Source organism: Convolutriloba macropyga, chromosome 1 (assembly GCF_964194025.1).
Source record: "Convolutriloba macropyga chromosome 1, txConMacr16.3, whole genome shotgun sequence".
Lineage (NCBI taxonomy): Eukaryota > Metazoa > Xenacoelomorpha > Acoela > Convolutidae > Convolutriloba > Convolutriloba macropyga.
Window position 1 is genome coordinate 21,129,729 of NC_134468.1, and position 22,652 is coordinate 21,152,380.

At 35.2% G+C, this 22,652-nt stretch overlaps 1 protein-coding gene across 1 annotated transcript in view; it reads right to left on the minus strand.

Moving 5' to 3' along the window:
* LOC142335386 (zona pellucida sperm-binding protein 4-like) overlaps positions 1-17,773 on the minus strand; it is a 33,329-nt gene extending 15,556 nt beyond the window's left edge. The window contains exon 1 of the mRNA XM_075383889.1: positions 17,261-17,773. Coding sequence (XP_075240004.1) covers positions 17,261-17,606 — 346 coding nt within the window. The 5' untranslated portion in view covers positions 17,607-17,773. The remainder of the gene's footprint in view (positions 1-17,260) is intronic.
* Between the last annotated feature and the right edge of the window lie 4,879 nt (positions 17,774-22,652).

Below are 22,652 nucleotides of genomic sequence, written 5' to 3' on the forward strand. Positions count from 1 at the left end.
CGCTCATCCCATACATATTCATTGAAAGTTAAGCTAGTCGCTCTAAACCGCAGCTAGCTACGAACAAAACCCACACATACATTTATATATAAGCAATAGATGCCAATTTGAGTACCAAGAATTTGTGATGCCAACTTTGCTATTTCAATAGAATTTTCCGCTAGTTTGATTTGAAAAAGTTCTAGGACGATGCCAAACCTCAACTTTGCGCTCTGTGTTCAATGTCGAATTAAAAATCGGAAATTATTTTGTAGTAATCCGGGTGGTGAAATTCCTCTTTTTCATTTGGGTTTGAATTACCTATTACCTTCTCTTTGACTCTTTGACCCATACCTTTTTGTTCCTGAAACTAAATTGAAAATTTTTTTCAAATTTGCTAAAAACAGGATTTTCAGATTTCGACGGTCGATGACGCTTTGAGACAAAATGTTTCTAATGTTTTTCTTCAAAACTCAGAAACTTTCTCGCTAAAGCTGAAACTTCATGTTGCAAAAAGAATTGATCTCTTTTTGAATCTAGAATGAGAAAAGTTTACCAGCTAATAACTAGCTAGAAGATGAGAGGAAAGAGTGATGATTATATTTCATCTCTAAATAGACCCTCATTGAATAAAAAATAAATGGAATCAGAAAACAAATCAAGCATTGGATAAAGATAGAGGTTACTTCTGGTGTTGTTTGGCGCAAAAAATCTATTTATTGTAAACGGGTAAAAGAGAGCCCACCCAAGCGTGCGCCAAGTAGGAAACTAAGAACAAGCAGACCGGATTAACGTCTTTACGAAATAAAGGAACTAAAACTGCTATTAACCAAAGTTTCGGTTTTCACCTGGTAACACCAAAGTGTTAGTCTGACTTTTCTTAAAAAATTACAGCTGCTGCCACTTATTCAGAAGTGAAGTGAAAGTAATAAGAATCCGAAATTCCGCATAGTTCCGATTCCACACATTTCAAAGCTTTGTAAAATTAGGCAAGTGTGTGTCGCAGATTGCTGCGAAGAGTCGGATAATTATGCCTGATCTTTGTTGTAATCAGAAAAACCAGGTTTAGGTTTGTTAAAAACACATGGTGGAAAACCAGAAAAAACCGGGAACTCTAGGTTGAGCAGAACATCAAAAACTATTTGTGGAAGCCAGTTGGGCTTGAACGTTATAGGAATAGAATTTGAACAACAGAAACCAGTCTGCTTAACCGGTTTAGCTCAGACTCAGAAAATCTGGAAAGTTGAAGTTGGAATATTAAGAATTGTCAAAATTGAAGTCTAAAGATTGGAAATTGTCGAGTTAGCCATTTGGTATTGCAACATAAGTGTATACCAGAACAAAGTAAGTCTCACCCTTATCAGTTACTTTTGTGTGATTGAATTAATTGTGTAAACTGATGTCTGTTCATTTAAGATTTTCCTTTTAATTCTAAAAGATCAGAATCAAACCTTTGTCCGTTGAATAAGACTTATTGGGCCCTTTTCCAGACTTTGGACATTTAAGTTTAATCTCATAATGGTCGGTTAGATAAAAGGGGTAAATCTATTTACGCGATGTATTAGACAAATATTTGCACGACGTTAAGATTATACAGAATACGCCCACGACTAACTTTTAACCGCGTAAATCTGGTGCGACAGCAGCTGAACTCAATATACATTTTGACATTAACATTACAAACAATTTTAAAGAATCTTTAACTGTGATAATTCCTTTTTCCCTAGGCTGACAACTGATTCAAAATCAGTTCGTCGAATGTATTAGGTGGTGGAAGATAGATGATCGATTCACAGACTTGAGTTTTCCAAACCAAAAATTTAGATGCTACGTCGTCTCTATGGCTTCGGCCCCAGTGACTAACGAGAACCTCTGTTTCGAACCACGATTCAAGTTCGCTTATGGCAAAAGACGAATTCTCCTCTGTGAATTGTGTTCTATTCTGAAACCGAATGTTCCCTCTTAGATCTGTTTAGCTATTTTTTTTCTGGAATATTTTTATTAGTTGCTGTCTAACCAAAATTGCGCACGCCTGTAACTGGTATCTCTTGGTGTTTCTCAAATTTTATATGGAGTAATTTTGTTCTTCTAAAATCTCCCCCCGCACTTTCAATTTTTAATAGCAACCACTGGGTAAATAAACTTTTTACTTTTATCATAAACAAATCTTTAACATAAACTTTCCCTTTTAGATTGAAATTTACATAAAGATCAATTTCTTAACTTGGAACATATTTCCCACCCTTGCTCCATTAAAACAAATTTTATCGAACTCTGTGTATGCTTTCCGATATATTCCGAACGCTGACTTTCTCTGCTTTTTGAAAAATGTTTTGTACCACATAAATACTTTTAATTCTCTGTGTTTTGCTAAAAAATTGCATAATGGCCAACATTGTTGCTTATCCCGACCTAGCATTGGAAAAGTTCACCGGTCTAGACCCATCAGAGGATGCACAAGATTTTTTGAACTTAATCAATAAAAAAATCGACTTTTCACTAGGTATACGCCCTGCCGATCCTGGTGACCAACCGGCGTATGACGCTAGAAAACGAGCACTATTTGGCTCTGTCTTACGAGGCCCGGCCGCTGAATGGTTTGAAACCCTTCCCGCTGGCCAAACCTGGGTTCAAATAAGTGACGCATTTGTCAATAGATACTCAGATAACCGAGATCAGTACCGTAAGCGCATCGAAATTGAAAATATTAAACGGCAACCAAACGAATTGATTAAAAGTTATATTCATCGGGTCAACACAGCAGTAGAAAAAGGCTGGCCAAACCCCTTCACAAATGAACAAAGAACTACAAAAAAATGGAGTTTTTTGTGCGCGGATTAACGCCCCAATTTTAAAACAAAAAGCTCACCAACGACAAATTGAGCATCCAGGGGGTACTTGGCAAGATCTACAAGACTATGTAATTAACAGAGATCTAAGTTACACAGTGAGTAGTGAGTATGCTTGCGCCGGGTCCTCCAATTTTGATAATCAATCCGAAATTCAGGCACTAAAAAATCAACTAACAGAACTTACAAACCTAATGAAAGAAAACAAAATAAATGCAACTTATGACCCCAACCAACCAAGAAATCGACAAAATCATACACGTTTTTGTAGTTATTGCAAAAGATCAGGTCACACTATTGCTTATTGTTTTGAGAAAAAAAGACATGACGAGCAAAACAGGCAACCCCCTAGTTATCGGGACAAATTTACTGATAACTATCGACGTTCTCCATCAAATGAATACAATAGACAAAACACTCCCCAACAAAATTCTCGGGGCAGAGCTAGGGACTTTATTTCAAGTAATAACAAAAACAATTATTATAATAATAGTCCTAAGTTTTACCACAACCCTGCTCGCTCACCATCAAATTACTCGATGCAACGATATCCCGATTCATATAACCAAAATCGTGTTGCACAAAATGCAGACACGCGATCGCGTTCTTTGAACCTAAAAACCGCTCTCATGAAAATTATCGAGATAATAGTAGGGAAAGATACCGATCTGAGTATAACAGAGTACAAAATCCTGCGTATTCTAGACAAAATTCCAACAACTCTCGAAGTCCAAGTAGGGACAGAAAAACTGTTCAGTTCCCATCAGAGCCTGCACAAGTTCAGAACCCAGGCAGGAATGAGTTCAATTTAAACTAGAGCAGTCTCCGGAAATTGATAAATCTCATATTTACATGAACTTGTATCAACGACGCGTCGGAGACGATAAAAAATATAACGGTTATGAAACTCAGTTCCTTGTAGACACTGGCGCAACTTGTTCCTTGCTAAACTACTATTCATACGAAAACCTTTGTAATGTACAAAAGCTAACGATCACCCCAACAAAGTCAAGCACTATTGCAGTCAATGGTGAACGTCTCAAAATCTTTGGGAGCATAGTTCTAAAATCATCTTTTGACATCGAAGGGCAGTACGAAGTGGAACATAGAAATCTTGTATCCGAAAAAAATGGCGCGAAGCATAACATATTAGGAATGGATTTTCTTCAATCATGCTCAAATAACATTGATCTAACGACACCAAAAATGGATCTAAAATTTCATCCAGGTGTGTCCGCAAAACTTTTCACATTTCAGTCCAAAAGCTTTCCCTACATTGGGATATTCAATCAAGTTTGCCTTGATAATGTTATTGAGATTGCACCGCTAACAACACGCATCATAACAGTACATCCGCCTAACTATAAAATTCCCAAGGGAACAAGTTTTGTTTTAAGTGAAAAAATAACGGCTAAGGGTGTACACTCTTATAACGTTTTTTGCTCACAAGATGAGAAAGAACTTCCTGTAATGCTGAACAATCCGGGACACCGGAAAGTGGTTTTAGCAAAAGGTTATATCGGACATACAATCCTTGATATTGACTACGAGCAGTCCGTTCAATTTTCACTTTTTGACAATATCGCTTTTATAGATTTAATCTTGAAGAATGATGCGGATATCAATCATTTGTTCCACGTCACCGATTGCGTACTTCCATCAATCATTAATGAACTTCATAAAAAAGCAGATGACAAAATTAATTCAGCCATCGGTAAACGAATAAAACAAAAACAACAAAATTTTTCTAAAAACTATGAGCTACCAACAGATTTAAGTGACGAATTGAAAAATCTGAAACCAAAAGCCGAAAAAACCTTTATAACAATAAGGGATGAAAAGTTGGACAAAAAATTATTATCAAAGTTTCAAAAATCTGACCGTGAATTCCTACAAAAGTTTGATTTTAGTCAATCAGATATCGATGAAAAACAATTGGCAGAACTTCTAGAAATTCTTGTCCTAAATAAAGACGTTTATTCTCTTCACAAATACGACGTTGGCGTCATAAAGCAAAAATTTCACGTTAATTTACTCCCAAATGCTCTTTTCCGCAAACAACGACCTTCACGTGTTCCTCTGCACTATGAGGAAAAACTCAAATCATTACTTGAACAACTAATCCAATCGGGTATTATCCGAGATATGGGTGACGATAATGAAATGGGTTCGATGTTTATTAACCCCATAATCAATCTACCCAAAGGAAACATTGTCAAGCTTGTCATAGATGCTCGATACTTAAATTCAATTACCGACTTGACGTCGTACTCCTGGCCACTTGAACCAGTGGGTGCTTTGTTAAATATACTCAATGGTAAATATTTCACTACGAGTGATCTTTGCTCCGCATATAATCAAGTTCCTCTAACGGAGGAAACTCAAAAACTAACGAGTTTTGTTATTGGCTCAAAGCAATACACTTTCCAACGTGGTTTTTATGGACTTTGTGGTTTGCCAAATTTTTTCAGTAGAATAATGACAATTCATTTTGCGCCCTTGATTAGAAATAACCAAGCAATCACTTACGTCGACGATACTATCATGCAAGCTCAAACACAAAGTGAGATGTTTAGAATTATCATTAATTATCACCATCTGCTACGAAAATTCGGATTAAAAGCCCAGCCAGAGAAAACTAAATTTTTCCTGCGAAAAGTTTAATTTCATGGTCATGTAGTAGGTAAAGACGGCATTCAACCTGTAAAAAAAAGGTAGCAGACCTTCACGCCCTAAAATCTCCTGAAAAAAAGAGAGATGTTATGCGAGTACTCGGTTGTCTAGGTTTTTATAGCATGTACATAAAAAATCTTCACGTCGATTGTAAGCCCTTTTACGACCTTATACGTGATGACACTGTTTTTGAATGGAAACCAGAACATGAAAAATTATTCTGTTAAATAAAAAATAGATTAAGTTCTGACACTGTACTAGCTATTCCTAACACTAAACATCCTTTCCATGTTCATGTTGATTCTTCTTCAATAGAATGTTCAGGAATTCCCCGAAGGAAAACGCATTGTGTCGTATAATTCCAGAGTTTTTGATAAGTCTGAACAAAAAATGTCAACTACGCACAGGGAGTTATGTGGTATCGTGTCCGCACTACAAACATACGAACACTATCTTTTAGGTTCGCCGCATCCCATATATGTTTATTGTGACCACAAACCATTATATTACTTGTGGGGAAGACGCGGAAAATTTTCACATCGTTTTTTTAAATATCAAGTTGTTATTACGCAATTTCAGAATCTAAAAATTGTTTGGACCGAAGGAAAAAACTTAGTTTTTCCTGATATCTTGAGTAGAAATGTTAAACTCCGTGAACTAGACAGATACCAACTACAACACAAAAAAATTCCGAAAGATATTAAATTTTTTGATGAAAAGGGACTTGAGGAAAAATACTTCATTGTCCATGACACTGAGCGAGGAAAAACAAACCGCTTTTTCCCAATAATTAAACAAAGTTTTAATGGAAAGGAAAAATTACAAATTTCGGCTTAGGAAATTCAATAAATCACTATCGAAAATTCAAATTTCCTAGGGTAATAAAAAATTTTGGACCCGAATCTGAGGAAGAACATTCTTACTCTCAGATTTCAGAGAGTTCTGATTCGGAGGACTATAACAATTTCACCACACAAAATCTTGACTACTCTGAACTTGAAACCTCAGCAGAAAGCCTTGAGGGCTCTGACCAAAATTTGATCAGCCAAAACCTGGAACTCCCAGATCAAGCTCTTCAGGAAGAGATAAGTTTTTGCAGGCAACAATTCAAAAAAAATTTCAATCAGTTTCGCTACTAGAACAATTTTCGGACTCCGATTTTCCACAAAAAACTGACGGCGCCGAATTAATAACTAAACTTTCTGAGTTTGCAAAAAAAGTTGATTTAAATATCGAGGTCATCATGCATGAGCAGATGAATGATCCAGTGTTAAGTATTGTGAGAAAAGCTTTCCAAGATAATGACAAAAATAAATTGAAAACTGTACAATATCGGCAATCAAAAGGCTTAAGAGCTTACATGAATCAATTCGAAGATCTTTGCCTTGTAGGAAACTTGCTTTGAAATAATATTTCCCAGATTCCCCAGATTTTAGTGTCAAAATTTGCGTGCCTCTTTCACTAATTTTGAAAGTTTTTGAACTAAGTCACCGCAATTGTTACGCTGGCCACTCGTGTAAAGAAAAAGTGATACCAAATATCCAACGTTTCTTTTTTTGGCCCGGACTCTACAAATGGGTTCATGCTTTATATCAGAATTATTTAGATTGCCAAAAAAACAAGCAGAAACGAAAAGACGTAAATGAAGCGCCATTGGAACCGTGGTCTAGTACGGTCCCTTTTCCTTTCCACACGGTTCATATTGACCACAAGGGTCCCCTAAAACCCCCTTCAAGAGGAAAAAGACATTGTCTGGTAGTGGTAGATGCTTTTTCTAGGTTCATTCAAGTTTATCCTGTTGCAAACGTAGGTGCGGAGTATACAATAAAAGCTTTCGAAAACTTCATTTTAAGATTTGGTATTCCTCAAAAACTAGTCTATGATAGGGGTTTGGGTTTTATGAGTGAAGAGTTTGCCAGCTGGACTCACGAATTAGGAATAACACATGCCCCTCGCACCTCTCATTCAACTTGGACGAACGGGAAAGTTGAAATTCAAAACAAGCATCTCGCAGCTCATTTTAGAATTTTTTTAGATAATTCAAAACGTCAGTGGGCTGACTTAGCAAAAAAATTTGCTTTTTCAAATAACACCACTGTAAACTCCGCCACTGGTCTAACACCTTATGAAATTGTATTTGGAGAAAAACCACAAATCCCTCTTTCCCTAAAATTGGGTTTGCTGCGAAATTCCGAGCTAAATTGCTCCTCCGCTTTTTGTAAGGATCTCCCATTACATAGGCACACCCAACAACAATCCGAGAACCAAAATATTGACAGGCTATTGAAAAACAATTTAAGTACAAAACTCTTGTTACGTGAAAACAATTTTAAACATCTTTACAATACGGCTTATTTAAGAAGCCTTTCGGCAACCGACAAATCACATACGCTTAGGAACAAACATAAGCTTGGAAAAACATTGCCGGTCGGCAGAAAAGTTCTCCTCGAAAATCATTCTTTTCAAGACGGGAAATCAAAAAAATTGCACGAACTGCGAAGTGGACCTTACACTATCACAAGAAAAATAACAAATGTGAACTATGAAATAACATTAGATAAGGACGAAAGTCACAAAAGGGTGGTCCACCGGAACCATCTCATCGAATATTTTCCAAATGAGGAAAAAATAGTAGATCTGACTACTAACTACGGACTAACAAATGATGATAAGAGAATTTTTTATCGAGGTTTATTAACATCTCAGATCGACAAACTAAATGCCCTCTTAACAAATTTAGTTTTCAAAATCCATTTGAGCAAGTTGAATATGTGCCTGTGGAATTGTTAAGCTCTCCTTCAACTACTGATTCACAAGTAAATGAACCACAAAATTCACAACAAAAAACTGAAACTTTGGATTCGGGTTTTACTGATATCACTTTTCCCTCGAGAATACTTACACCCTCACCGACTCTACCGCATAGACCAAGGGGTAGAACCTCAACACCATATCCAGATTCAAATCGCACTAATGTGTTATCTAGAAGTACCCCTCCTGACAGTCGATCTCGTGTAATCAGATCACCTCAAATGCCCTCAGATAATGATTACGGAAATTTGCCCCCGTCATCTTTTCGTACCCGTAGACGACCAAATTTTTACCAAGCAGGCTTCACCTGAGCTAATAATAAAATATATTTTTTAATGTTATAGAATCGTCTGCACAAATTGATTAAAACGACTTATCAATCATTGTAGATCAACTCTGCCACGGTTCCTTCATTCCCACAGTTTCTGGTCACTTCATATGCATGCTTCACCAGTTTAGTTAGTTCTTTATTATGTATGCTTTTTCCTATCTTCTTTATATCTTTTCCTTCTATTTTTTTTTACTTTACTTACTCTGAGTCTTATCACGAAGATGTGTCCAACACATTAAAAGTTTCTCATTATGATTGTTCTCACCCCAATGAAAATCGAATGTATGCCTTAAATCAAGTAGCTCCCTGCAAACTCAGCCCTGAAAACCTTTATGTAACAGAGGTTTCTGTTACATTGTATCAAAGATCCTATCGTGTTTCACTCAACGGGACAATGTGTCGCGTGAAAGTTTTCCCCTTAAGTTTTCATTGCGGAGTGAACTCACACTCCTCCATAATTCATAACCAAAATAGTATTACGTACGACCTGATCATATCTCCGGAACAAAGTGCACTCGCTTCTAAAAAACATGAAATTGTTGTAAAGGAATTTGGTCAAACTTTTACACTTCCAATTAAGTTTAATGAAAAAATTCAGTCAAATTATAATCACGGTCAAACTAGAGAAAAAGATAGTGTAACTGATTGTGATGGCAGAGGCCATATTAAACATTACACATTTGAAACTTACATGCAGCAAGTGGAATTAAAAGTAAATGCAGACAACAAAAAGGTACAGAACCCATATGGTTTTGTCCTACCGTGCAGTCTGACTGACGGTGGATGTGAATCCACATCCTTAGATCCATTTGCGTACACTTGGACCCAACCTATTAATTGCCTTCTCTCTGTTCTTTTCCAAAATAAAGCTAAAATGGTTAAGTATCTTTTTGATCCTACGCCCGCTCAATGCTACATTGTGAGCGACGGAAATACTGAACCAACTGAGAGAGAAAAAATGTATGGTCGTGATGAAAACAGTGAAAAACTTGACATGAAATTTCGTATATATGACAATAAACAGGAGTTGTGTGGCAAGAAAGGAGCACTGTACCGAACAAAATTTGGTTCCTTGTTTATTTCTTATTCAGGTGGTTTTGATATGAGTAGGGGCAAACCAAATGTTATTCATCAAGGAAAAATCAATTATAAAATGACAGTTGATTCAAATAATGTGGTTTCAATAAACGGGATGTCTAAGGTCTCTTCTAATCTCGGTAAATTTTAAAAAGATAAACTCCACTGGAATTTTGTAGGAACAGATAAGATAGACTATGAGTTACATCTAGGCGCCAAACTCTCCTACCTTATGTACCTCAATGCAAAACAGTTGAGACATTCTGAAATGACTCTTTTACAAAACAATGTGAGTTAGAGAGAACCCAGATACTAACTATTATGATGCTTGCTGTGCAAAATAATAGATTAGCAGGTTATATGCTTACCGGGAACCGTTCGATGTTTTTGGACACCGATGGAAGTATCGGATGGCTATATCAATGTCCAAAAAACTATCCCCACTTAAAGTTCTTGATCGTTGTTTTGATAGAATTCCAATTTTTTATGAAGATCGTACTATGTTTGTTGATCCTATTACCCGTCAAACTTTTTCTATTGCTAATGAAATAAAGTGTTCTGGAGGCTATCAAAATGCCTTCCAACTTGATGTTGATGTTGAAAAATCTTGGTACCAGTTAATGCCCTCTCCCATGCCTTTTTCTTCTCCCGCGATCATGTCACACCATGACATTGGTCATATAACGCAATTTCCCACTTATGACACACGACGAGCCGGAATGTACACACCTAAGCAAATTAAACAATTTTGGTCAAACATTATTCAAAATACCGTTTCAAACGATATCTTAAAAAAAATCACCCGAACGGTAATGACTAAAGTGAACATAAACTTTGATGATCAAAAGGGATACGATTTTGCTAGCTCAGTGAATTTTAATCGCGAGGTGTATCTTGATTCGCTTCTATCTCCTACCTTTTTTGTGAATCAATTTATTGGCACCTTTGGAAAAAAAGCCTATTGGGTTGAACGATGTGGTGCCTATTTTGCTTGTTTTCTTCTCGTAAAGTTTCTTATTGATATCTTAGTCACAATTCTTCGGGCTCTTGAAATTCATCGTTTGTCAAAACAAACTACAGGTTTTTGGAAAATCCTCCTTGGAGCAACATATAACCTTTTCGTTCTTTCTATTTTTACTTCTGTTTTTTTACCTAATGAAAACGAAGAGCAAAAAGAGAGAGCAGCTGAACACGGTGTTGTGCTCAAAGGCGTAGAATCACCTAAATACAATTTTTGTACACAGGCAGAAAACGCTCAACCACTGCCAGAAGAACCTCCACGAAATAAACACTACCCCGTTATAGCCCCTGTATAAAAAAAATTACCTTTTTATCTTTTTACCTTTCAGCTTTGAAGTTTGCTTGTGAAATTATCCAAAAAAAAAACACAAAAAACAAATTTTTCTTCCTTTTAGTTACCTATGCTGGCGCCACTTCCCATATTTTACAGCTTATTTCTTATCATATGGAGATTATTTGGGACACTGGCTTAACTTATTTGACTAATAACAAAGTTACTGTCCATTTTCGCTCTTTTACTGGTAGAATTGTTGCTTTCCATATACCTTCATCAAAAAAATACATCCAAATTAAAGTTTGCATTAGCTTAGAATTTGCTGTTCCCGCATTTTCCAGGAGCAAACTGATTGGTGAGGACATTAATGTATTTGTACCGAGAAGCAATGACAACTTTTATAGTTTATTAGATTACTTGCAACACGAGGAAAATGTACCTAAGACGTATATGTTGGGAACTAATGTCAAGTTGCTCCTGTAATGACTCCTCCTCTGATTTCTCTTTGTCTTCATCAGATTCTTGAGATGGTGGTTATCCTTCTGATATTTTTGTCTCAGAAACTGATCATGAAACCACCATTATACTCAATCAACAAAAATTAGCTCAAGTTAGATCTTTTTTCATACCCCGTACGCGAAACTTTTTTCATCTCTATATCAGTGTTGTTTGGGAACGATATGATGTAATTCTTTACAAAAACGACGATAACCTCTCGGAAATTCTTGATTTTTTTATGGTGCCTATTTTGCTTGTTTTCTTCTCGTAGGGTTTCTTATTGATATCTTAGTCACAATTCTTCGGGCTCTTGAAATTCATCGTTTGTCAAAACAAACTACAGGTTTTTGGAAAATCCTCCTTGGAGCAACATATAACCTTTTCGTTCTTTCTATTTTTACTTCTGTTTTTTTACCTAATGAAAACGAAGAGCAAAAAGAGAGAGCAGCTGAACACGGTGTTGTGCTCAAAGGCGTAGAATCACCTAAATACAATTTTTGTACACAGGCAGAAAACGCTCAACCACTGCCAGAAGAACCTCCACGAAATAAACACTACCCCGTTATAGCCCCTGTATAAAAAAAATTACCTTTTTATCTTTTTACCTTTCAGCTTTGAAGTTTGCTTGTGAAATTATCCAAAAAAAACACAAAAAACAAATTTTTCTTCCTTTTAAGTACCTATGCTGGCGCCACTTCCCATATGTGGCGCCACTCCCCAATTTCTTCACTCCCAAATATCTCAAACCATTATCTCTGTAACGAGCGAGATATTTGAAAACCTGCTGCGTTAACTTGAACAAGCTCAATGTACCTATTTATCAATCATCAATTTTTTGAAATCCTAGGTTTTGAAAAAACATTGAAAGCAAAACCGGAACCACAAGCTTTTCTCCGAGTTAAAATTCGTTCGATAGGCTCATCAAATGCTGGTGAAATGTCTGTTTATCCTAGTTCAATTTACTGGAAATATTTTACGTTCTGTTTGAACAACCCTGATTGTCTACCACATCATATGCAGTCGAATGATCTGATATTTAAATAATCTTCCTCCCAATGATTTTTAAATTTCAGAACGCTTATGTTGCCCTTACCCACTTCGAACGATCTTTTGTTTTTGCACCAGATGAGAATCATGTTTGCCCAGCCATTATAATTTACTTCGACTACTTGGATTCAATAAAAGAAGATTTCATTTATGTATTCCCTGATTCACCATTTTGAAATTTCTTTTTGGCTCTCTCGAATACAACACCCGACCTAGTACCTCATTCTTTAGATTATGTTTAAAAATTTTTCTTTGACTTAGGAATCATGTATTTTTGTCTCCAAGGAAAATTTATAAAAATAACACGAATCGAAAGATCCTTCACGCAGACTTTGGGAAAACTCCTTCCAATGATTATAATTGATTACCGGTTTGAGGAACCTCCTTTCGTTTCTAAGACTACTGTTGTTTTCCCTGATAACTTATATTGGGATTTTTTTCTTGCTATAGTCGATATTCCGGATATACCCTCGAACTTAAATCTTTTACCACTCCTCAAAAAGAATCCTCCTGAAGATTCTTAATCCAGTAATATGGAAAACATTAAATTTACTGACATTTGCCCCTACTGTTTTTTAAGTCCAATAAAAGACCCAGTTATGCTTCACTTTGATCCAAATGTTCAAATACAGCATGCTGCTTGCAAGAAGTGTGTTCTGTTGTCTTACCATCACATAAAAACTCAAAATGACCCTGACGAATATGGCCTTTACCCTCTGCCTCCCTGCCTTTTATGTCGTGAACCCACAACAACATAGCCCGATCTGCAACCGTGCGAAATATGTACTATTGGCCGTCATTGCAGTCTTGGTTCCCACATGAAACAGCATACTGGACGACTAATTTGCTGGTCCTGTCTGCAAAGACTTAATTACTGTCCTATTTGCAAAATCAAGTACGACTTCTCGAGCCCCTTCGCCTAATTGTGCTTGACCATTAGTTTGCTTACTTTTTGATACATATACGCTGCTTTACTAAAAAACCATTTTTGTAAATAAACACAGAAAAATAGTCCTAATTCGATCTATGTAGAAGAAGGTATGTCGATGGTTGCTTATTTGCCAGTAAAGGGTAACTCGAAAAACTGGAATAGATACTTTTGTGGTTGTTGATGTTCAGCCACCAATCCTTCAATGCTTGTTAACATCACCCTGAGATCAGCTGTTCCCTTCTCTTTAATAGCGCTCAGGATTTTCTGCCTATCGGCACAAGCATTACCGTGATAGAGTTACCTTTGGTCACTGGAAATGATTCCTTTCGATATTTCTTCAATTATATAGGTTCTATTTGGCCTACTTCAACTAAGCAGTTGAAAAGAAAGAAAAAAATTAGTTTTACTTTAAAAATTTAAACAAAAACGGCTTACTGCATTAGTTTACTTTAGTTCTTTATTGTAAGTTTCTTGACTCTTAAATGAGTGAATGTTCCAAGATTTTGAGAAATATGATTGCCATTAAATTCTCTTCTACTGTTAATTTCTCTTTTAATCTCTTTTAATTTTTTTCAAAATGAGCAAATGTAATGTTCAGTATTAAATCAACTGGAATGTCTCTCTAGGTGCACTGGAACATCATCGTCTTCACAGAAAAAATATTACAGGTATGTATAAGGTTGCTTTAATCCTCCAGTGGATTAAGCAGAAAGGTTTATGGTTAGGAAAAGTTAAGACTTTTTCCCTTTCTAAATTCTTTTCAACTGGAATGAGGCATTATCTGAAATCACCAAAGATGTTCTAAAATGTTTCTAACGGTTTCTAGAGTTTTTGCGATGCTGCCCACAGAAAAGGCAAATGTTATTGATCTGTTTGAACCCGAAAGCAATCTTGCGGGATTATCAAACGAATGCCCTTCTGCTGAAAAAAACACACTCAGCAAAAGTCAGCATCAACAATATAAACAGCTCGACAAATTTATGGTCGACGAACGTCAAATTGAACGAAATCGTGCCCCGTTTGTAAAACGCAAAGGCCTTCCAGAGCAAGAACAGCACTCGACGAATTATTGAATCGACACTACCTCCAACCAAACGTGTCCTCCTCGATGATGGCCAAACGTGTCCGTTCTCGAATGCCTACGTTGACGACAAAACTCCAAATGCAACGGGAACGAGAGCTGAATATTAACCCACACAACCCAATGTATATACGTACGTTAAGTTATAACCTGCGGTTGGCTGCTAACGACTTTACGTTTGTTGGAAGGGTTATCCTGAAGAACGAGAGATTCGGCATAATCCTTGAGGGTGATGCGAATGATTTCCATTTATCTAACGTGCATTTACCTCACCGTGTCAACGTCTGGAAACTTGATTCTCGCGATCCCGAAAAGCACTCTTATATGTTGAGACAAGACAAAGGAACTCTCCGAACATCAGTGCCATACGATGCTATTACTGCATTTGGCATTCCCATTGACGAAATCCCAGTCAGCGATTATCAGCTTAGAACTTCTTTGTACGAAGCTGAAACCAATCTTCAGGAACTTCAGATGAAATTTGATAATTTAAAGTTGGAAAACGATAAATTATCTGATGCAGAATTTACACTGAAAGAATTGCAAATGAGATTCGACAATCTGAGGTTGGAGAAAGATCAACTATCGCAGGACTGTATTAATGCTAAGAAAATGGGAGATGTTCGGCAAGACAGAGAGAAACGATCAGCAGAGCTTCTCAATATAGAATGACAAATTACACAGAAATGTGCTGAAACCCTACAGAAGTATGAGAAGATATGCAATACCTTTGTAAAGAACGAAAAAATATATTTGAAAAAGATTGCTAGTCAGAGGAAAAAGATCAAAAGTCTTAATAAAACTGTGAACCGCCTGACAAAGAAGAGATAATGACAAACAAATCCTCAATATGGCATCTTGACTATTTTATACATTATCCGCTTCAAGCTTTTATATTTGTGCTTATTATGTTTTTATTTTAAATTCTTTTGCTTTTATTTGACTGGGGTGAGATGTAAACGGGTAAAAGGGAGCCCCCCCCAAGCGTGTGCCAAGTAGGAAACTAAGAACAAGCGGACCGGATTAACGTCTTTACGAAATAAGGGAACTAAAACTGCTATTAACCAAAGTTTCGGTTTTCACCTGGTAACACCAAAGTGTTAGTCTGACTTTTCTTAAAAAATTACAGCTGCTGCCACTTATTCAGAAGTGAAGTGAAAGTAATAAGAATCCGAAAATCCGCATAGTTCCGATTCCACACATTTCAAAGCTTTATAAATTTAGACGCGTGTGTGTCGCAGATTGCTGCGAAGAATCGGATAATTATGCCTGATCTTTGTTGTGATCAGAAAAACCAGGTTTAGGTTTGTTAAAAACACATGGTGGAAATCCAGAAAAAACCGAGAACTCTAGGTTGAGCAGAACACCCAAAACTATTTGTGGAAGCCAGTTGGGCTTGAATGTTATAGGAATAGAATTTGAACAACAGAGTCCAGTCTGCTTAACCGGTTTAGCTCAGATTCAAAAAATCTGGAAAGTTGAAGTTGGAATATTAAGAATTGTCAAAATTGAAGTCTAAAGATTGGAAATTGTCGAGTTAGCAATTTGGTATTGCAACATAAGTGTATACCAGAACAAAGTAAGTCTCACCCTTATCAGATACTTTTGTGTGATTGAATTAATTGTGTAAACTGATGTCTGTTCATTTAAGATTTTCCTTTTAATTCTAAAAGATCAGAATCAAACCTTTGTCCGTTGAATAAGACTTATTGGGCCCTTTTCTAGACTTTGGACATTTAAGTTTAATCTCATAATGGTCGCTTAGATAAAAGGGGTAAATCTATTTACGCGATGTATTAGACAAATATTTGCACGACCTTAAGATTATACTGAATACCCCCACGACTAACTTTTAACCGCGTAAATCTGGTGCGACAGCAGCTGAACTCAATATACATTTTGACATTAACATTACAAACAATTTTAAAGAATCTTTAACCGTGATAATTCCTTTTTCCCTAGGCTGACAACTGATTCAAAATCAGTTCGTCGAATGTATTAGGTGGTGGAAGATAGATGTTCGATTCACAGACTTGAGTTTTCCAAACCAAAAATTTAGATGCTACGTCGTCTCTATGGCTTCGGCCCCAGTGACTAACGAGAACCTCTGTTTCGAACCACGATTCAAGTTCGCTTATCGCCATATATTTCACACTCCAGAAAATACTATTTTATTTGTCCTCACGATTTTTGCTGGATCAAATTACCAGTTTTTATTGCAATGCAAACAGTTTAATTGGTTGTTTTGTCTGCTATTCTGATTGAATAAAGTTTTTTTTCCAATAATAGTTCTGCAACTGGTGTTTAACCCATTAATCGGAAGATCTGGCGCAGCTGTTATAATGCATGCCGACGCAGTTGCATCCTGATTTCACTTCCGTCAAACCTATTTTGTTCCTTCGTTTATTAGAAAAACTGAAAGGATTGTTTATTCAAACAAAGCATATGCTACTTAATATCGTTCACAAAAGTTTTTCTTCTCAAAACAGTCTGAAAGTTTTCACGGACTTTTCTAATTCACTAATTGCACGTACAATAATTTAACACATAGCATATTTTTGTCAAATTTAGGCGTTTATACCGTTTATTTTTACCCATCTCAAGGTTTTATATTTATTTACTATATTTATTAATTTTATGCAAGGGTTGAGGGGTGTCATGGGGTGTTTGGGGGCGAGAGAGTACGTACTTGTAAGGCTGTGTGCGACAGAAACAGACATCTCAGTGTCAGTGCAATTGAGAGAGATCCCACTACCCTGTTCACACTTTTTCCCGTAGAACCCAGTCATGCAGTGACACACAAACATGTCCTCAGGATCCACAACTCTGCTCTCCGATGCCAAAATGTTGCAATCCCCTCCGTTCTCACACGGGTTTTGTTCACATGCGCCCATATTATCCTGTCTTACACTCACGTGGGTTCGTCCGCCGGATGGCCCCTGATTGGTTGAAACAATCGGGCAGTTAGTTATAATAACAAGGGTTAATGTTACAATTGAATGCAGCATCGAAAATGTTGTGAATAAGAGAGTCATGTGAAATCATTGCGTTTTTCAATTTTACTGGACAGGAATGGTAAATTAGAGATATGTTTGTGCATAAATTTAGCTTTAGCTTTTTGATAATCAATTGTCAAACTTAATAAGAAATAGTTCACCACATATATTTAGAAATAAATTTTTTGTCTCTCATTCCCAATCAAATATTTGTTAATCCGTCGGTTCTACGTAAAATCATACCAGTCTAATTGGTGTTAGAAAAACGCGTAAACCTGCAAACATTGGAAATGACAGCGCAAATCTTTTCAGATTAGAGCTTCACGAGATAGATGGCACAAGTGGGAATTGTTTATACTTGATCAAGTGATTTGGGTAAACAAACTTCCCTCCTTCCAGGCTACTTAACATCAACTGACCAAAATCATCTTGAAAGTCGGCAAATGGCTACATGTGATAAAACACTATAGCATCATTAAAATAACTCGATAAAGGTAAACTGTTATCATCCTGATAAAGAGACCTGGTTTGGAAGTAAAGATTACTTAAATGAAGTCATTGGAGCTTTGCGTGCACGCTTTGTTTTTTTGACCTCTGGACGCAAAAAGTCAGTCTGAGTACAGTTGCAATTTTTTCCCTCAAAAAATAAAGACTAAATAATAAAATAACATAAAAAAGTACTAAAAATTTGAAAAAATGAGTATTTATGCCAACAGAAGTTCTTTGTTAGTAGCTCTGCTAATCGCCAGAACAAGAGAAACTAAAAAAAGAAAAAGCACTTTTTAAAGTGAGCATATCGACATACAATGCCAATGAGAAAAACTTAACAACTTAGAAAATAATAATACGCACAAAACGTTCTGAAATAGCAGAAAAGTGCAAAAAAATTTTTGAATTTCAAACTTTAATTGCAAAATTTTCACCAAAAAGCTGCATAGAACATTTTTTGATCATTTTTTGCTAATATTTTTTACTACAAAATGTAATTATGTAAAAATTGTGATGGAAATCTGTTTCATCAAATGTTTAATTTACATCAAATGTCATCAGATTAAGTAGTGACTTGATTGATCACAGTTTTGAGGATTATATTCTATTCGAAATGGAAAATTGTTAATCTAATAAAATTCAAATATATTTTTTAATGGCAGATGGGGAGAATGCATTTCAGATCTGGTTTTGTGTAAAAAAAATAAGCAGACGCCAATAAAATAATGTCCTGGTATATTTAGAAAAATTTTTATTAACTATTCTCGGAAAGGTCTGAAACAGATTTTAATTATACTGGTCTCTAAAGCAATTTGTCTCCTGGAGAATCTCCCATTTATTCTATTGTTTGAAATTAGCAATTTTCTTAAAAACTCTAACTCTTATCTGATATATGGTTCATTGAATGACTAGATAAGTGTTCCGACCCAGTTTAATGGGGGGAGGAACTATATACTCAAATGGGTTTTTATCGTTTAGTCAATTTTGGCCGATCGATATATTATATCAAATAAAATAGCAATAAAATTCCAAAAATATGGTTAAATTGTGAACTCCAGTGTTATTGGCTTAAACCATTAGGACTGAGGAGGGTTTTTGAATACATTAGGGCTGAGGAGGGTTCGGTCCGAGTTCTTTCACTAAAAATTATAAACTTTTTAGAATGCAGGATTTTGTCAAAAATGGGACAAAATATGCCTTTTCAGCCCTCTTTCTTCAAATTTTCTGAAAGCAGACATTAAGAAATTGCGAAAGTATTCTTCGTGAGCTCAAAAAGAGATCTAGTTGAAATCCCGCTGGCTTTAAAAGCTTCTGGGATTATAATTTTGCCAGTTCATAATCTCGATAAATATACAAAAAACATCATTTGTTTTTCTATATATTGATAAAGTTTGTTTAATAACTGATAAACAATGCAACCAACCATTTGAAGAATTAAATGATTTCTTAGACGCTAAAAAATATCAGGGCTGATCTTAATCTCAACACGGATCCTTATATTATTTTTGTTAGATTTTTTTGGCGCGTCTTTTTCGAAATATTTTCTCTTTCATGTTTTATAGTTTTTGTTGTCCAATTAGTTAGTGTCCTCAATCAAAAATCTAATTGGTCTCTTCTAGAAATATAGGTGAACCTAGCAAATTTTTTCGGTTGTTTTCTGATGTCTTTCATAACTTCAAATGACATATTTTTAAATTTTTCAGCTCGTTTTCCGCCAATAGCGATAGGCAAAACGCGTCTTTTTAACTATAAGTTTCGTAGCTTTTGTGCTATTTTATAGGTTTTTTTGTTCCGTTGTCTAATTATCACATTTTTAACAAGTGTAATTGAATGAATGAGGGCATTTGAGGAAAAATGCACAGCCTTGCAAAAAGGCGCAAATCAATAGGTTCATTGTTTTTGTTGAAAATCGTTTGTGTCAATGGTTGGGACAGTTCTCTAGCAATTTTTTTGTAGTTTTTTTTATTTACCTTGGTTTGTCTTTCTTTTTGTAACTTTACAACAGATTCCTGATAATGATAGGTCACAAATCCTTTCCCACGACGTATAATTGAACGGATTTAACACTTTCAGTTTTGAACTAAATGTTTTAATGACTTTCAAAGGAGTTTTCTCTTAAAAATCATAAAATACAACTGTCTAATTTTTGCTCTCACATTTTTCGTTTTATCTCAGCTTCATTAAGAAAAATTTTTGGCTGCTTTTGTTGATTCGAACATTGACTTTTGTGTAGCTTCACTGATGACTTCGATGATTTAATGTCAATAAAAATGGTCGATTTTTCGATAGTATTCATTTTAGGGTTTCATTTGCGATTTCCAAGTATTCTATTTATAAGGAAGCCAGGTTGATGTTCAGACCAGAAGCAACAAATGATTAACAGTTCTTGCAGAGAGCATGTTATAATTATTGTGTTTCCAACACTGTGATCACGTAAAAATGTTTGCGAAATTTTGGTTTCTGTCTGTATTTGATGATATTTGTACTATCGTGACATAGACTCATTAAAAACTAGCACAATTGCCTGCCTGAGGCTTTGAAATAAGCCAATCCCTTTTAATTGAAATCTTATATTTTAAAAAAAATTTGACTGCCAATTTCGCTTAAATTTTTAATTTTTAATTGTTTGTTTTTTTTTTGTTTTTGCATGGCGCAAATTCGATAAGGACAGTTCTCAATTTCTTCCTATGGAGATAAAAATTAAATTCTTAGTGATTTTTGATTTTGATTAATGAATTTATTTATTTCACTTTGGAATTAGTTGTTTTGAAAAACAAAAAAAATGTTTGTTTGAAATTCAACCCTTTTTGCTGTTTTTTCTGACCAGTTATCAAGTCCCATTGAGGATAAGTCCAATGTCTCTTCTAATGAAGTATAGGACTATCTGTTTTGGTTTATGTTTTATTGGATGCGAGTTCTTATTTTGTTAACACTTTTCTAAACATAAACTTCGAGTTTTTGTTGATGTTAGTGTTTTTATCTGATTCCTATGATAGTCTTTTCTAGTAGTCCTATTAACATCAAGTTTCATCGGCCCTCTAAAGTAACTTTGTATTATTCCATTAGTGGTTTGTTTAAGGATATGTTTGGTTTTGGCAGATTCTATCTCTTCCTTATTTGGTAGACAATTAAGTCAAGAATTTGGATGAGCTGTGTCTCAAGATTATGTGCGAACGTATATTATCAAGCCTCCTTGTTAAAGAAAGTTCACAAAAATTGGTCACTAGCATAAAATTCTATATCCATTTTTTTGGGGAGCAAATTTGTTTTTTTGACGCACTTTAGTCAAGAGTGTAATATATTCAATGCGTTGCAACGCTATTATAAAGGACACAATTTTTTCCCGCTTTTCTTTTACTGCTTCATAGAGTATTGCTTTTGAAAATTTTTGCCTTGTGTTTTTACCTACCAACAACGCCATTTCATGGCTTTAAGTTTTTGGTTCTTCAATTTTCATCTTAAGTCGTCTTATAAATGTTTTCTTTTCATTATGTCCTCAATTCTCGCCTCATATGTATCAGAGTAAACATTGTATGAACATACAGTTCTCAATCATAATTTCAAATTATTTTGAAAATTTTAAAATTGAAATCGTTTTTGACAACCTTTGTTTTCATCTCCATTGATTCATTTTTTGTTCCGACCCACTTTAGCGGGGGAGTAGCAATATACTTAACACATTTTTTCAGACAGTTTCCACAGTTCGATATATCGAAGATTGTGTGTGGTATCATTAGAAAAACTTAACAAGCATAGAATTTCAAATTAATATGATGATCTTAATATTTGCTTTTTTCCGAGCAGTTTCTGAGTTTTAAAGAAAAGTGAATGTCTAGCTTCCGATGTTTTGGTTACAATTTTCTTTAATTTTGGCTGAAACTTGATAAATTTTTATCAAAATATGGAAAAATTGTATACAATACTCTAATTGGCCTCACATTTAAAGATAGAAGAGAGTTGATGAATAGTTTGAACCAACTGTTTTCAGCAAAGTGTTCTTCTAAACTATTGAAATTTCAGCACTTTTTTCCTATTTGAGAAGCTTGACCGTTGCTGCAGATATCAAAGGTACTGAAACAATCTTCAGATATGGGCCTATTTTGTCTCCGCTTCCTAAGAAAAATTTCTGGAAAAAATATTTTTGCGTTATTTCGTTAATTTAAACACATATTTATTTTAAAAAAGGTATTGTTGGTTCTTGATGACTTTTGTTTACAAAAAAAAAACAATTACACAAGTTTCTGGAAAAATTGAGTTTTTAAACAGCTGCACAGCGATAGTAAGGTGATATTTGTTGTCAAAGAATTCTGATTGTATTTTGGGCCTGTCAATTTTGAAAAAAAAATTTGCATTATTGAAATAATTTTTGCAAAAACAGGTCTTTTTCTTTTTGCAAATAATTAAAAATTAGTTTTTTTTTCAATGAAAAAGAGGTCTCTTTATATTTTAATAGGGTCTAATGAAACAAAATTGCGTTTGATGAGTAGAGCTCATGCTTTTATGGCTCCGAGAAATTGTTTTCATAAATTTTTACGTAATTCTTTAGTTTTACGAGCACTTGATAATTTTTGTGGTCTTATGACTGAAATTAATTAA